The sequence below is a fragment of the Xenopus laevis genome, chromosome 4L (genome assembly GCF_017654675.1).
Source record: "Xenopus laevis strain J_2021 chromosome 4L, Xenopus_laevis_v10.1, whole genome shotgun sequence".
NCBI classification, from domain to species: Eukaryota; Metazoa; Chordata; class Amphibia; order Anura; family Pipidae; genus Xenopus; species Xenopus laevis.
Genome location: NC_054377.1, coordinates 147,260,013 through 147,276,604, shown reverse-complemented (window position 1 = coordinate 147,276,604; position 16,592 = coordinate 147,260,013). Strand labels below are relative to the sequence as shown.

At 39.1% G+C, this 16,592-nt stretch overlaps 1 protein-coding gene across 1 annotated transcript; it reads right to left on the bottom strand.

The window, feature by feature from the left end:
- Positions 1-9,833: 9,833 nt before the first annotated feature.
- fezf2.L (FEZ family zinc finger 2 L homeolog) lies at positions 9,834-15,872 on the bottom strand. Its single transcript, NM_001096464.1, is given in 5 exon segments — positions 9,834-10,488; positions 12,810-12,942; positions 13,142-13,276; positions 14,541-15,424; positions 15,591-15,872. Coding segments are annotated over 4 exon segments (1,305 nt in total). The 5' UTR covers positions 15,321-15,424; positions 15,591-15,872; the 3' UTR covers positions 9,834-10,231.
- Between the last annotated feature and the right edge of the window lie 720 nt (positions 15,873-16,592).

Below are 16,592 nucleotides of genomic sequence, written 5' to 3'. Positions count from 1 at the left end.
TGTGATTGGCTATTAGGTAGCTACTATGTGGACTGGCAGCCAACAGGAGACTCTGTTTGGCAGTACATCTGGTTTTCATACAACCAAAACTTGCCTCCAAGCCTGGAATTCAAAAATAAGCTCCTGCTTTGAGGCCACAGGGAGCAACATCCAAGGGGTTGGAGAGAAATATGTTGCCCAAGAGTCACTGGTTGGGGATCAATGCAAACCCAATCTAAACCTTGAAGACCTTGATCTCTCAGAGGCATTGTCCACACCCACTGCCATGTCTTCTCTAAAACATTTCTAACTTGTGGCTCCGTAACTTTGGAATTTGTTCATAAGGAACACCAACTAAGTCACTTCAAACAGCAAGTCAGATCCTACCTTTTGGAGCACTAGTACACATCTTTTCGGGCACTTAAGAGACAGGACTGACCTCAGTTCACTTTTCACTTCAATTTGTGCATGTTATCCACCCACTTAGATTGTATTATCTATAGGGGCCTCCTTCCTACTACGTCTTTTAGCATTTATTATTATGCTTGTCCTCCCTGTGTGTAATTCTCTTCTCCATAACGTTGCTTGTTCATGTAGTGCCTTATAAATAAAGTAATACATACATTCAAAGTCAGATGACCTGGAAAACAGAAAGTTGTAATAATATCTGGCTGATAGAGTTCCCAGAAACAGATGAAAAGAGAAATCTGGAGAAGTCTTTGAAAGCTGACCAAAAGAAAAGTTTGACCAAAACACTTTTTTCAACCTCCTTCACCTGAATATCACCAAAGAATGCCTCTGAAACCTGCTCCCCACCGTGTCATTTCAAGGGAAGGTTCTACTTTAAGTTAACACTTGGGGGCCGATTCACTAACTTCGAGTGAAGGATTCGAAGTAAAAAAACTTCGAATTTTTGTGCTCCTCGACTATCGAATTGGCGTAAATTCGCCTGAGTAGAATGATTCGAATAGATCGAGCGCAAAAACGCTGCGACTATTCGCCATTCGATAGTCGAAGTACTGGATCGAGCGCAAAAACGCTGCGACTATTCGCCCATTCGATAGTCGAAGTACTGTCTCTTTTAAAAATACTTCGACTGCCTACTTCGCCACCTAAAACCTACCGAATTGCTTTAAAAGCCTATGGGAAAGTCCCATAGGCTTGTTTTCCAAGTTTTTGATCGAATAAAAAGACATTCGATCGAATGAAAATCCTTCGAGCGAATATTCGATCGAGCGCCTATTCGCCTGGCGAATATTCGCCAATTCGACTATTCGCCAGCGAGTAAATTCGCCCGAATTGTCTATTCGATTCTATTCGATTCTATTCCCCAGTCGAATTTCGAGGGATTTAACCCCTCGAAATTCGACCCTTGATGAATTTGCCCCTTAGATTGTTATAGAATGGCTTATTCTAAGCAACATTCAGTTGGTCTTCATTATTTATTTATTTTAGTGTTTTTAATGATTTGCCTTCTTATTCTGACTCTTTCCAGCTTTAAATGGGGGTCACTGACCCCATCTAAAAATAAATGCTCTGTAAGGCTATAAATCTATTGCTATTTTTTTTTTTACTAATCTTTCTATTCAGGCCCTCTCCCCATATTACAGTCTCTTATTCAAATCAATGCATGGTTGCTAGGGGAATTTGGACTCTAGCAACTAAAACTGGAGAGCTGCTTCATAAAAAAATAAATAACGCAAAAACCACAAGTAATAAAACATGAAACCCAATTGCAAATGGTCTCAGAATAATACACATAATACTAAAAATGAAATCAAATAATACATCTCAATTTCAGAGACAAAATTCTACAAAAGCCCAAACAAAAGAGGATCTTCCATAAGTCCCATCCTCCCTAAACTTCCCAGCAGAAATCTGCCACTAGAATATGAAGTTCATGGACAGAAAGTAAAAGAATGAGAAAACTCCCGTCTCCATATGCAATGATCCTCCCAGCTAAACTGTGGGCAGTGGGTAAGCCCCAAATCCATTTTTAATACTACTCCTCAAAAGGGCAACAACTGGCTAAGAAACAGACCTACAGGATCAGTACAGAACCTAAATATTATTATAGTAGCCAAAGTGCCTCCAAGTGGTTGCGGTTGTTCTCAGCAATAAATCACTTATAGAGGTTCTTGTGGCTCCACCATAATTGTTGTAAGTGTGCCTCCTCTATCATCTAAAATATCTAAAAAACTGATAAAAATGCTGGAACAAAATGTAAAGACCTGGTCATGGAATTCAGACAACTCCTTACCCAACTGTATTGGCAAAAGATCTACAAAAGCTGTATGTAAATCTGAAAAAATGTAACCCCATACCATACACTTTTAATAATGTGGAGCCTCCTTTCAAGATTATCACAAGGACTTCTTCCACCTCAAGTTTTCCACTGCCAACAGGGCATTAGACTGGGAGGAAACACATATTGTTGTATTTAAAAGTCACCCATTCTCAAGCCCATTTGACACCCATTTTGACCCATTTATCAAGCTGATGTTCTACTAATTTGAATGGAATGTACCCAGAAGAGAGATCCAGTGTGGGCAATGTTGAGTGCTGTGATCTCAAGATGTACTTGTAGGCCACCTTTGGGCAGGGCAGCCATCAGTAGGGTGCCCCGAGGGTAAGGTAGGCCCGGCCATGCCACACTTACTTGATAAGCCGGGCCCCCCATCTTTCTGAGAGCTGCTGACTTTGGAAAGGCATGGACGTTTAAGGGGCCCTGGCCACCAATTTTCTTATAATGTGGGGGGAGGCCTGGCCACCAATTTTGGCCACCATTTTTATTCTCATGTGGGGTCCTAGCAACCAATATTTTTTAATGGGGGGCCCTGGCCACAAATGTTTTTTTATGGGGGGCCCCGACCACCAATATCTTTTTATTTTTTATTAACATGTGGGAACCCTAGCCACCAATATTTTTTTTGTTTTTTTACTGTGTGGTGGGGGACGGACCTGTGGGGTGGGGAGGGCGGACCTGTAAGTGGGGCTTGCGGTGGGCGCAGCCCAGGAAATTTCGTCGTATTGGGCCCTGTGATTTCTGATGGCGGTCCTGCCTTTGGGATAACGGTGATGTATGAAACAAAGTAACTGTATACCGAGTATTCTCAAAAGAAGAAAAGAAAATAAGCCTCAACTTTCTCAGATATACTTTGACAGTTATGATAAACAGACCCTCTATAGACTATGGGGTGATTTTTTTTTTTTTTTGCATTAAAACTCCTGACTTTGAATTCAATGGGAGCCGTGTAGGGCAAATTTAGTTAGGGTTTTTTTTCCACATTGACCCATTTTGACCCATTGAAAATGATACAGTACAACTTTGAGGTATTTGAGTTATTTTCACAGTTTTATTCCATCCCATTTTTTATAATCAGATTTTTTAATAAATAAGCAAACGTTTGAATTTTTTAAAGATTAGAGTTTATTGGAAGTAGAAAAAAATCTCTGATGTTAAACAAATTAGAATTTTGATTAATCAAACCCTCCCATGTATGGCATCAAACCACATATGATTTCTGCTCCATACTTATTTATTCTTTCTCTTTGTACACCTCTAAGATTTTCACTGAGGTTGTTCTTCTCCAGGGCAGCAAATGAGAAACATAATAGTCAATTCCACTCCAGCATGGTAGCAGTGGGTCCAGCAGTTACAGTAACTGCAGTTCTCTCCCTACTATATTTGGCTGCTGGAAAGTAGGGTGCAAGAACAGCTAAAAGGCTGTGGGTTGGACATTCGCTGTGCATTTACATACTGTGCATGTAGTACTATGCATGTTTTTCCCAAAAGAGGGGCTTCTGAACAAAGTCTCAGGGCAGAGGCACTCTCTGCTCTACTGAAAAAACCTCCATGACCAACTTACCATCTTCATACACTAAGGGCGCTGTACCAACCAACTAAGCTTTTCCCAGCTTCATTTGAGGGACCTCAATATTGCTTGGAACCGGCAGAGTCTTCAACAAAAACTCCATCAATAAGCAGCTTGGGCAATGTTGGGCATAGAGAGTCAAGAAAAAGCTTATGGAAGTATTTATCTCCATAGATGGACAGACGTACCAAGGACATGCTTAGCTCAGTCCAACACTAACCATACCCCATGACATTGTGTTCAACTACATCAAGGTTTTCCATACTTTTTTTACCCATGAACCACATTTAAATGTAAAAAGAGTTGGGAAGCAACACAAGCAAGAAAAAAAGTCCCTGGGGATGCCAAATAAGGGCTCTGGTTGGCTATTGTGTAGCCCCTATGTGGACTGGCAGCTACAGGAGACTCTGTTTGGCAGGACACCTGGTTTTTATGAAACCAAACTTGCCTCCAAACCTGAAATTCAAAAATAAGCTCATGCTTTGAGGCCTCTGGGAGCAACATCCAGGGGGTTGGTGAACAACGAGTTGCTCATGAGCCACTGGTTGGGGACCAGTGATCTACATTGTGCTTATATTATATCAATTCATAGACAGTTCCCCAACTGGTCTCAGATGTTTAGTATAAATCAACTTCCTGATGTACCCATAAAAATTTATTTTGTTGGACAGGGCATCCCTAGAAAATGTTCCCAGTGTTAAGTGCCACCCAGAAAGCTAAGGAAGGAAGGATGGATATTTTGTGGTAGATCTTGCTAACCCCAGGGTTGATGTCACCCTCACCCCTCACCACAATCCCATGTATCAATCCAGGATTTTTTGATATGGGCACTAAAGGCTACTTTGTCCTTTAGTGTTATGAATTGCCACTTACATTGTAAGCTCTGTGGGACCTCCATCCTCTAAATGCTTGCCTTAATCTATTCTAGACTGTCATTGTACTGTTGTAAATAAGTCATGTATATTATTGCACTGTTTCCTGTCTATTATGTAATAATTGAATGTACAGAGCTGTGCATACAGGTAGCTCTATAGAAATAATGATATCCATAAATTGGTGTTTTTCTGTACACGAGTTTCATTTATACAGAAGCTTTTTCCTATTAAGCTCTGATCCGGGCAGCCATTCCTTGGCGTTTATATATTGATATATGTTGGACAATATCACAGGGCTGTTAAAGGTCCCCGGTCATTAGTGATTCCTCTGTATCAGTGGTGTTGTGGCAGAATGATGGGAAGGACTAGTAATTGACTGATCTGCTTCCCAGGAGCTTGTGGAGCAACAGAACCAGTCACTTAATTCCGCCCGCCCTGTATGAATCTGCTGCAGAGGTGCCACTCGGCCATGGAAAGGCACTGGCCTAAATACCAGATATAACAAGCATTTTATTTAATGATCTGCGTTTTCTGCAATGGTAATGTAAGCTAAAGTGGAACGTGTTCCCTATATATGGGAAGGTAATAATCCCTCTGTGGTACTTAGGGAATCAAGTTCTGCTAATGAGTTTGCCATTAGCCCCAACATTACTCTATTTCTGCCTCTAATAATATGCAGGCCCAACTCTGCCCACCAAGGCCCCAGAAAAGCAATTTATTATACACTTAACAGACATTTATACACTTTTCGAAAAAGCTAATAAAGTTTTCAAATACGAGCATTGGGTTCGTCGTTCCCTTATTCGGAAAGCTCGAATAATGGGATGGTCATAGACTCCGTTTTAATCGAATCAATCAAAATGTTAAAAATGATTTCCTTTTTCTGTGTAATAATAAAACAGTAACTTGTACTTGATCCCAACTAAGATATAATTAATCCTTATTGGAGGCAAAACCAGCCTATTGGGTTTGATTAATATTTAGATTTTTTTTAGTGACAACGTATGGAGACCCAAATTACAGAAAGATCCCGAGCATTCTTGATTGTTCCTGGCTGCTTTTAAGAGTTTCAAGGGAGGAGGCTGAGCTGGGAAACAGGCTGCTGATGTCGGCATGTAAATGACCAAACTAGTGGAGAGAGATAGGATATTACATGTTTAATATATGGGCACCTTGTTCCTCTACTATAGCACTGTTTTATCTCTAGGTATTTATACAGTAGCTTTACTGCCTTGAACTGTAATCATTGACAGTTTTGTCTGGGGGGCTTTAGTTGCCCTTTAAACAGAATTTTACTCTAGACTGGCTTGTGAAGAAGAATCTAATACTCACCTGATGATTACCTGGGCTCCTTCCTTGAATCCCCTGCAGGATACGGGGTGAGAAGCTTAATGACGAGTTATGTTTATCAGGAAAACCAAGTGACATTTTGGGCACAGACAGCCAGGGTCAGACTGGGCCCTCACATCCCCCCCAGGCCCCCCACCCAAGGCACAACCCCCTCTGGCCCCCGCCACATGTACCTTTGTCCTTCCCATGGCTGCAGCGCTGTGTTGATTTAAGGCAGAGACTTTAGATCAAGGGTCCCCAACCTTTTTTACCCATGAGCCACATTCAAATGTAAAAAGAGTTGGGGAGCAACACAAGCATGAACAAGTTTCTGGGGTGTCAAACTCATATATTATAAGGGATAATGTACCCCCTACTGTAAATGATAAGGATATTAGAAGTCACTGAGGGGTTGTTCTGTGACCATATAAAGGCACAAGGCTGCAGGCTGAGTTATACAGGGAACTATGAGTATCACTCATGTATTATAAGGGATAATGTATCCCCTACTGTAAATGATAAGGATATTAGAAGTCACTGAGGGGTTGTTCTGTGACCATATAAAGACACAAGGCTGCAGGCTGAGTTATACAGGGAACTATGAGTATCACTCATGTATTATAAGGGATAATGTATCCCCTACTGTAAATGATAAGGATATTAGAAGTCACTGAGGGGTTGTTCTGTGACCATATAAAGGCACAAGGCTGCAGGCTGAGTTATACAGGGAACTCTGAGTATCACTCATGTATTATAAGGGATAATGTACCCCCCTACTGTAAATGATAAGGATATTAGAAGTCACTCAGGGGTTCTGTGACCATATAAAGGCACAAGGCTGCAGGCTGAGTTATACAGGGAACTCTGAGTATCACTCATGTATTATAAGGGATAATGTACCCCCCTACTGTAAATGATAAGGATATTAGAAGTCACTGAGGGGTTGTTCTGTGACCATATAAAGGCACAAGGCTGCAGGCTGAGTTATACAGGGAACTCTGAGTATCACTCATGTATTATAAGGGATAATGTACCCCCCTACTGTAAATGATAAGGATATTAGAAGTCACTCAGGGGTTCTGTGACCATATAATAGAATGAAATTCCCTGGACTGCTGTTATCAGCACTTACCTATTATGCTTAAAGTCTCTGGTGTCAGTTCCACTTGGGGAAGTGGAAAGTGATCATTATACAAATACCATGGTTGCAGCTCATGCATTAAAAAGGTCAAAGGGTTTTATAAACAAGAGATGAGGCTACTGATTCCTTGAGAAGATAAAATGATGTATAAAATAGGAGTTATCATTAGTGATTAGAGATTTTTGGGGGCTCGGGCCACTCAGGAGACATTCCTTTCCCATCCCGCACTATGAGCATTTAGCTATTCAGTTTGCTTGGGAAGTGATGTCACAATGGTTTGTTAATGAGTGCAGTCACACTGCTGCTAATTGTATTGTTATTGGCAGAGTTGGGGAGAGCAGCACGCACACCCACCGCAGCCTCCTCTCGGCCTCGCTTTTCTCCAGTCTGATCGGCCGCAGATCCGTGATTGGAATGGATTGTGTCGCATTAGGAGGGGGGGGGGGAGTGTCAGACGCCTGGTGCAATCCAACAACTCCATTATCCAAATTCTTATGAAAAACAAAAGGGGTTAATGTGGGCCACCCAGCTAATGGGGAGATGTACCTAATGCCTCTCTGAAGGGTCTCTGTGACCCCCTCTTGATTTGGGTCATTACTGGGATCATTCCATCAAGCGCGTGACTATAGGGGAGGAAATGGGGCGACTGCATTAAGGGAAATGGTTTAAACGCAGAATAATTAAGAGACTGGCATCTCCCCTGTGCCTCTGACTCAATGGAACATCTGATCAGTCTTTAGTGGAAATGAAACAGATTCTGTGTTTTTTTGTTTTTTTTTTCTTATATCAAAACTAAAACACATCATCCCAGACACTGTCGCTGCCACAGGGGAGAAATCGACAGATTTACAGGGAGAATCAGTTCAGGAGGATTATTTTAGCTTTTCAATGGTAAATATCAAATATATACAGGCAATTTGCATTATCTGTGCTTATATACAGTATATATATATATATATCTCAGCTGTGTATATACACACAAGCATATATGGTTCAATAAGCTTCAATTAGAGGTATAGGACCTGTTATCCAGAATGCTTGGGGCATAGGGTTTTCCAGATAAGAGATCTTTCTATAATTTGGATCTTTAGTCTACTAGAAAATCGTATTTAAATAAACCCGATAGGCTGGTTTTGCTTCCAATAAGGATTAATTATATTTCAGTTGGGATCAAGTACAAGTTACTGTTTTATTTTTACACAGAAAAAGGAAATCATTTTTAAAAATGTGGATTATTTCATTATAAAGGAGTCTATGGGAGACGGCCTTCTGTAATACAGAGATTTCAGGATAACAGGTTTCTAGATAACGGATCCCATATGGCCCACATCCCAGTTCCAGTGGCTACCTCCCTTTTTTGGGCGGTTGCGGGCAAAAACATGCGTGTGTGCGTACAGACATGCGCACATGCACGATAACACGGCGGTTCAGTGGAGGGCCCCATGGGCCCCGAGCCCCCCCCAGTCCGACCCTGATCCCATACCTGAATATATCCAGGCAAGTGCCATGGGTGTTAGTACTGTATGGGACCTGGGGTTTTTTGGATAATGGATCTTTCCATAATTTGGATCTTCATCCTTTAAGTCTACAAGAAAATCATGTAAACATTAAATAAACCCAATAGGCTGGTTTTGCTTCCAATAAGGATTAATTATATCTTAGTTGGGATCAAGTACAAGTTACTGTTTTATTATTACACAGAAAAATTATTTTTACATTTTTTATTTATTTCATTATAATGGAGTCTATGGGATGTCTTTCCTGTAATTCAGAGCCTTCTGGATGATGAGTTTCCAGATCCTATACCTGGATGATATAAAATTAATAGCTGTAGATATATTTGCCATATAGATATACAGGTATATGGGATCCATTATCCGGAAACACATTATCCAGAAAGCTCCAAATTACAGAAAGGCCATCTTCCATTTTAATCAAATAATCCAAATTTTTAAAAATGATTTCCTTTTTCTGTGTAATAATAAAACAGTCGCTTGTACTTGATCCCAACTAAGATATAATTAATATATAGTGGAGGCAAAACCCGCCTATTGGGTTTATTATGGGGCAGATTTATCAAGGGTCGAAGTAAAATCGAGGGAATTTTTGAAGTTAAAAAATTCTAAATTCAAAGTAATTTTTGGATCGAATAGGCTACTATGACTTTGACTACGACCTTTGATTCAAAGTGAAATCATTCTAGTAGACTTAAGGTATAAAGATCCAAATTATGGAAAGATCTGTTATCTGGAAAAGCCCAGGTCCCGAGAATTCTGGATAACAGGTCCCATACCTGTACCATGTACATGATCCCAACTAAGATATAATTAATCCTTATTGGAAGCAAAACCAGCCTATTGGGTTTATTTGATGTTTACATGATTTTCTAATAGACTTAAGGTATGAAGATCCAAATTATGGAAAGACCCCTTTAACGGGAAAACCCCAGGTCCTGAGCATTCTGGATAACAGGTCCCATACCTGTACTGATATTCCATAAGGGAACATGGGATGTTGGGGTGTTTATATTCTCACTTAGTTCTATTAAAAACCCCAGTATTAGGACATGGGAATTAATGGATCAGAATATTTCAGAATATATTCAGAATTTCCCATTGACAAATAACAAAAATCTCATTCTAACGTGTTTATTGTCATAGAAGTCATTCCTTACTCTGTACAGTAGATTCTTAATTTACACCCACTTTATAAATCTCACTTTTCCTGGAAAATATTTACAATTTAAAAGTTCTACTCCAACATAATTGCAAAAAAAAAAAAAAATCTTCAAACGCAACAAAAGAATAAAAATATAAAATAAGAGAGAGTGGAAGTGTTAAAGTCCTGTGTTCGTTTACAAACCTGGACCTCTCCCCCCAAATGAATTCAGCGTTGGTTCTGGGTGGGTGGGGGGGTTCCCTTTCTTTCAACCATCCAAGTAAATGAGTTTGTAGTGAATATCACAGTGTGCGACTTTGGGAGAGAAAGTGCAGCTGCTTCAGTGTTTTTTTTGTTTATTTTTTATTTTTTATTTAACTCTGTCCAGTCCTGGAGATTTCCTTGTGGGAACAAGAGGATGAAACGTTGTCGTGTAATTTCCTGACGTGTTTTTTCAGGTCGAAGTTCCTGCAAAATCCTTTGCCGCAAGTGGCGCAAGTGAAGGGCTTCTTGTCGTTGTGTGTGTGCATGTGGAACGTCAGATTGTAGACTTGATGGAAGGCTTTGTTACAGATACTGCACTTGTACTGCTTCTCTCCACTGTGGGTCAGTTTGTGGTTTTTATAATTCCCTGTAACAAAAACATTAAAAAAGTAGAATCAGAACCTCAAAAAAAAAATCAATTATCAATTTAGCATTTTTTGCCAATTTATTTTGTTTCAGATTAAGGGGCAGATTTATCAAAGGTCGAGGTGAATTTTTTGAATTTCAAAAAATTTGAATTTCGAGTTATTTTTTGTGTATTCCGACTAGGGGATAGTCCAAATTCGATTTGAATCTGAAAAAAATGAAAAAAAAAAATCTAAATGTATCATTTACGGGCATATTTATCAAGGGTCAAATTTTGAATTGAAAAAACGCTGAAATTCGAATTCAAAAAGACCAACTGAAATTAAGTTACAAATCGAAGAAACAGCGCATTCGATCAAAATCGAGTCAAAGTTTTTCAAAGTCCATCAAAAGACTCCACATGGGTTCTAGGAGGTCCCCCATAGGCTAAAACAGCAAATTCGGCTGGTTTTAGATGGCGAATGGTCGAAGCTGAATTTTTGAAGAGACAGAACATGATGGGGAAGATTTATCAAAGGTCGAGGTGAATTTTCGAATGAAAAAAAATTGAATTTCGAGCTATTTTTTGTGTACTTCATCTAGTGAATAGTCCAAATTCGATTCGAATTTGAAAAAAACTTAGAACATTCATGTACTGTCTCTTTAAAAATTCGACGTCGACCATTCGCCATCTAAAACCTGCTGAATTGCTGTTTTAGCCAATAGGGGACCTCCTAGAACCTATGTGGAGTCAATAAGTGAAAAAATATCTTTATTTGGGGGGAAAAACTTTGAATCGAATTCAATCAAATGCGCTATTGCTTCCAATACGATTTGGATTCGGCAGAATACGGACCTATTCGATCGAAAAGGGACCTATTCGACCAAAAAAAACCACCTTTGACTTAATTTCAGTTGGTCTTTTTCAATTTCGAAGAAATTGCGACAATTTCAATTAATTTCAGTGGGTCTTTTTGAATTTCGAAGATTTTTCAATTTGAAATTCGACCCTTGAAAAATATGCACCGATATATTTTGATATTCCAATTTTTGAAATTTTTGAAATTTTACCAAATTCTAATCGAATTTGGACTATTCCCTAGTTGAAAAATAACTTGAAATTCGAATTTTTTAAATTCGAATTTTTTAAATTCGAAAAATTCACCTCGACCTTTGATAAATCTGCCCCCTATACGGTCTCTTCAAAAATTCGACTTTGACCATTCCACATCTAAAACCTGCCGAATTGCTGTTTTAGCCTATGGGGGACTTCCTAGAATTTGGAGTCAATTGGTGGACTTTGAAAAATCAAAGGTTTTTTTTTTTTGGGAAAAACTTTGAGTTGAATTTGATTGAATGCGCTGTCGAATGCGTTTGATCGAATACGGACCTATTCGATCAAAAAAAAACAACTTTGACTTAGGGGCAGATTTATCAAGGGTCGAAGTGAATTAGAGGGAATTTTGTAAGTAAAAAAATTCGACCATTCGATAATCGAAGTACTGTCTCTTTAAAAAAACTTCGACTTCAATTAAACCTGCTGAAGTGCTATATTAGCCTATGGGGACCTTCTACAACCATTTTCTAAGTCTTTACACATCAAAGTAAAATAGTTCGATCGTACGCTAAAATCGTTCGAATCGATTTAATCGTTCGATCAAACGATTTTACTTCGATCGTTCGATGGCCAAATTCGGTGAAAAATACTTCGACTTCGATATTCGAACCCTTGATAAATCTGCCCCTTAATTTCGGTTGGTCTTTTTGAATTCGAATTTCAACGTTTTTCAAATTCGATATTGGACCCTTGATAAATATGCCCCTATATAATGTATTAATAGAAAGAAGCAGCCTGGCTGAGATTCCTTGGGACTGTGTCCTCACAGGGAGAGTGAAAAGTTGTCAAACTAATTCTGCATCAACTTAATTGAACATACAACGAACACATTAAAAAAATATTACAAAGGTCAGTCTGGCGACCCGGAGAAATTGAAAGAAAATGGGAAGTAAAAAAAAAAAGACCAATCGGCTTTTCTGAAACAGAAAAAAAATGGAATAACTGTCAGGAAAGATTTAGTTTAAAATAAAAAGTAAATGAATTTCCAGGCTGGAGACTTTAACTGCCTCATTTCTCCTTTAAATATCCTAATTGTGTTCTGAATAAGACTGAACGAATAAATAAATACATAAAGCGATATTTAAGGACATTTCTATAAATAATATGAATTCATATTTCGTTCGCACAGAAGAAGGGACGATTTTATTTGGAACGTTATCGCGAAACGAAAAAAAAAAAAAGACGTTTTTTTCGTTGTTTCTCAATTAAAAAGGAGAATAAAATACCTTTTTGGTGAAATCCCTTCCCGCAGAATTCGCAGACAAAGGGTTTGTAGCCCGCGTGGATCCTGATGTGAGTGTTCAGCGTGGAGCTTCTGTTAAACGCTTTGCCGCACTGGTTACATTTGTGGGGTTTTTCCTGCGACAAGAAAAATAGAAAATAATAAGAAATAATAATAATAATACTAATACTACTACTAATAATTATACTAATACTACTACTACTACTACTAATAAATACAATAATAAATAATAATAATACCTAATGATTAATAATAAATAATAATAAATAATAATACATAAAAATAATAAATAAATAATAATAATAATAGCGGTACCTGCGTGTGGATGATCTTGTGTCTGCACAGAGTACTCGCCTGGCGAAATCCTTTGCCGCAAACTTTACACACAAAAGGCCTGGCCCCAGTATGGACTGGCATGTGCCTCGTTAGATTATAATGGGCATTAAACACCTGCAGGGGCGAAATGAACGAAATAAAAGCGCTTGAATCGAACGCTAAAAAAAATAAACTAAAACACTGAGAGAAAGAGGAAATGGAACTTCCGCTGCCGTTTATTATGTTTAATAGGAAAGTCTCTCATAGGAAAGTCACTGCTCCTTTTAGCAACATTTTAAACGTTTATAAAGGTAATAGGAAATATTATTTCTGTTGAACGCTTTCTGCTTATTACTGATAGAGAGAAAGCAGGAGAAAGTGGGGTTTGTGGTGACTTTATTATATATTCTGACAGATAATGATGATGATGATAGATGATAAATTAGACAGATAATAACTTAGATGGATATTAAGAGTGAGAGAGATAGAAGATATATATATATATATATATATATATATATATATATATATATATATATATATATATATATATATGATGGATAGATGATTAGATAGATAAGATAAATACACTAGATAGACAGACAGACAGATAGATAGATGATACATTAGATATATAGATATTAAGATACATACTAGATCAGAGATAAATTAGACAGATAGATGATAAATTGATAGATAGATAAAAGCATATAGATAATAAATTAGATAGATAAGATAAATAATTTAGATAGATACTAGATATATAGATAGACAGACAGAAAGACAGATAGATAGATGATAAATTAGATACATAGATATTAAGATAGATACTAGATCAGAGATAAATTAGAAAGATAGATAGATAGAGAGAGATAGACAGACAGACAGACAGATAGATAGACAGACAGACAGACAGACAGATGGATGATAGATAGATAGATAGATAGATAGATAGATAGATAGATAGATAGATAGATAGATAGATAGATGAATTAGACAGATGATTAATGAGATAGATATATAGATGATAAATTAAACATACAGATAATAAATTAGATAGATAAGATAAGTAAATTAGATAGACAGATAGATAGATAGATAGATAGATAGATAGATAGACAGATAGATAATAGATAGATAATAGATAAATTATAAATTAAATAGATATTAAGACAGTTAGATCTAGATACTAGATCAGAGATAAATTAGACAGATAGATAGATAGATAGATAGATAGATAGATAGATAGATAGATGATAGACAGACAGATACATAGATGATAAATAGATGATAAATAGAAGATAAATAGATGATAATAGATATATAACAGATAAAGAGACATTGGATGTGAAATATTAAAGACCAAATATCAAACAAAAGGCCGGTGTCAGAGCTTTACCTTTCCGCAGACTTCACAAGTGAAGATTTTGGGTTTCCCTTCCCCGGAATTAGCGCTGAGTTTACTGTGGATTTTGCCGGTTCTGTCAGTCAGGGCCGAGTTCTCCTTCATCACCTGGTCCAGTTGGCCGGGGAGTCTCTCTTTATGGGGAAACTGTGGGTTGGGGAATTTGTCGGCGGCCAGAGCAGAGAGCTTGGAATTGTCCAGCAGGAATAGTTTGTGATGCGCGGAAAGTGTCGCTTGCGACTGAGCGTTTATGAGGCTGGAGGAGAGCAACTGGCCGTTGAGGAGGTCAGGCGGGTGGAAGGAAGATTCCAGGTAGTTGAAGTAATAGAAGGAGCCGCTGCTGGGCATCCCCAGAGTTTGGTTAATGACCTGAGGTTTGATGACTCTGCCGCTGGGCGCAAGCGACTGACTCAAGTTAAAGTCGTTTTTGCAGCAGATTCCGCAGTTGGATTTGCAGAGAGCGGAGGGGCCACACAGCGACCCCCTGATGCTGCTTCTCCACAGCTCCGAGTAGTTCAGCAGCGCCTTGGGGCTCACATCATAGGCCAGAGACTGAATGGGGATCATACAGGGCACAGGGGGGCAAACATTTAGCGTTTTCTTTGCGCCTGACTCCAGTCCTTGGTTGGCTTCAAACACACCAGCCCTGGGCTCTGAAGTCTTGGCCATAATTCTCTCTATGGAGAAAGCCAGGCTCTTGGGGGGAGCAGCAGCCCCAGTCCTCGCGTCCAATCTCTGGCAGGGGCTCATGACCGTCTCTAAAGGCGCAGACATCCTTGCGACAAGTTGCAGCGACTCAGCAGCTCCGACTCCAGTCAATTTAATCAGCGACTTTCCATAGTCCGAGTCTCTTTATTTACATTTAAACGAGGCACAGCCTGAAAGAAACAATAGCGCCAGGGGCAGCAAATTAGCGCTCATTAGCCGCGACAAGAGCAAAGTAACAGACAAAGTAGCACCTTGTTACTTAAACCCCAACCAGTCTATTTATGCCTCTGCCCATTCTTTCTCTCTCCCACCAAAAAAAAAAACCTGGTTACTTACCCCTTTATTTATTTATCTCTGTCCCTTTGCGCACTTGGGCGGTGCGTCTGTTGAGCTGCCGCTGCGACTCACTAGTGAGATGTCGCTGTCACATTTCCCCAGCAGGTCCCTTGATCAGAGTGAGATCACTGTCTCTTTGCATTGAGCTGACATCACATCACAGGCAGAGTCTCTGAGCTGAAATGAGAAGCAGCCAGTCCCCCTCTACTTATTACCCCCCAGCCCCTAATGTGCCCACAACACTCTCACTGCTGCACACAATGGAGCTGACACTCTACTCTCTATGGACTCTCAGTGCCACCACTTTCATTTGAGCTTTTTCATATTTAAATCCAAGGACTTCCCTGTGCCAAACCCAACACTTCCACCTCCTGTAAATCACCTGCACCTGCTCTATGGGCCAAGCCACACACAGAACAACCTCAGACTTTTGCTTTTTATTTCCTGATATAACTCACTGCCTCCTATAGATCTGCCTTCCAACATTCCTTCTTGCGACTCTGCCTTTTATTAATCTTTTAATTTGGAAACGATCTCACTCCTCGGGAATTTAAAGATTTTTTTTTTTACCTCTAGTTGGTCCTTTTTTTTTTTTTTAGCCCGTCACAACTCGATCGAATAAACGAATATGAAACTTTTATTTTTTGGCCAATATTTCGATTCTGTTTATTTTGAGTTACAAGGTCTGACACTAACAAGTTTAAACAATTTCCCCAAAGTTACAAGTCTGTTATTGGCATTTCTTTTTTTCCGAATTTGCCTTATTTCGAATATTCGCATCTCGTTTCCTAATTTTATTTCCCGAATTCGTATTTATTTATTGCTACAATCTCACACTCAGGGCAATGTCAGCGCTGGGCGCATCGAATAAAGAATTTAAAGACTTTTGGCTGAATTTCTAGTTTTTTGGGGGTTTTTTCAGCAAATCTGCAAAACTGACAGTTTAGTTTCCAGGAAGAAGCCAACGTTGCGGCAGCTCCGACTCCTCCAGAACTGACAGTT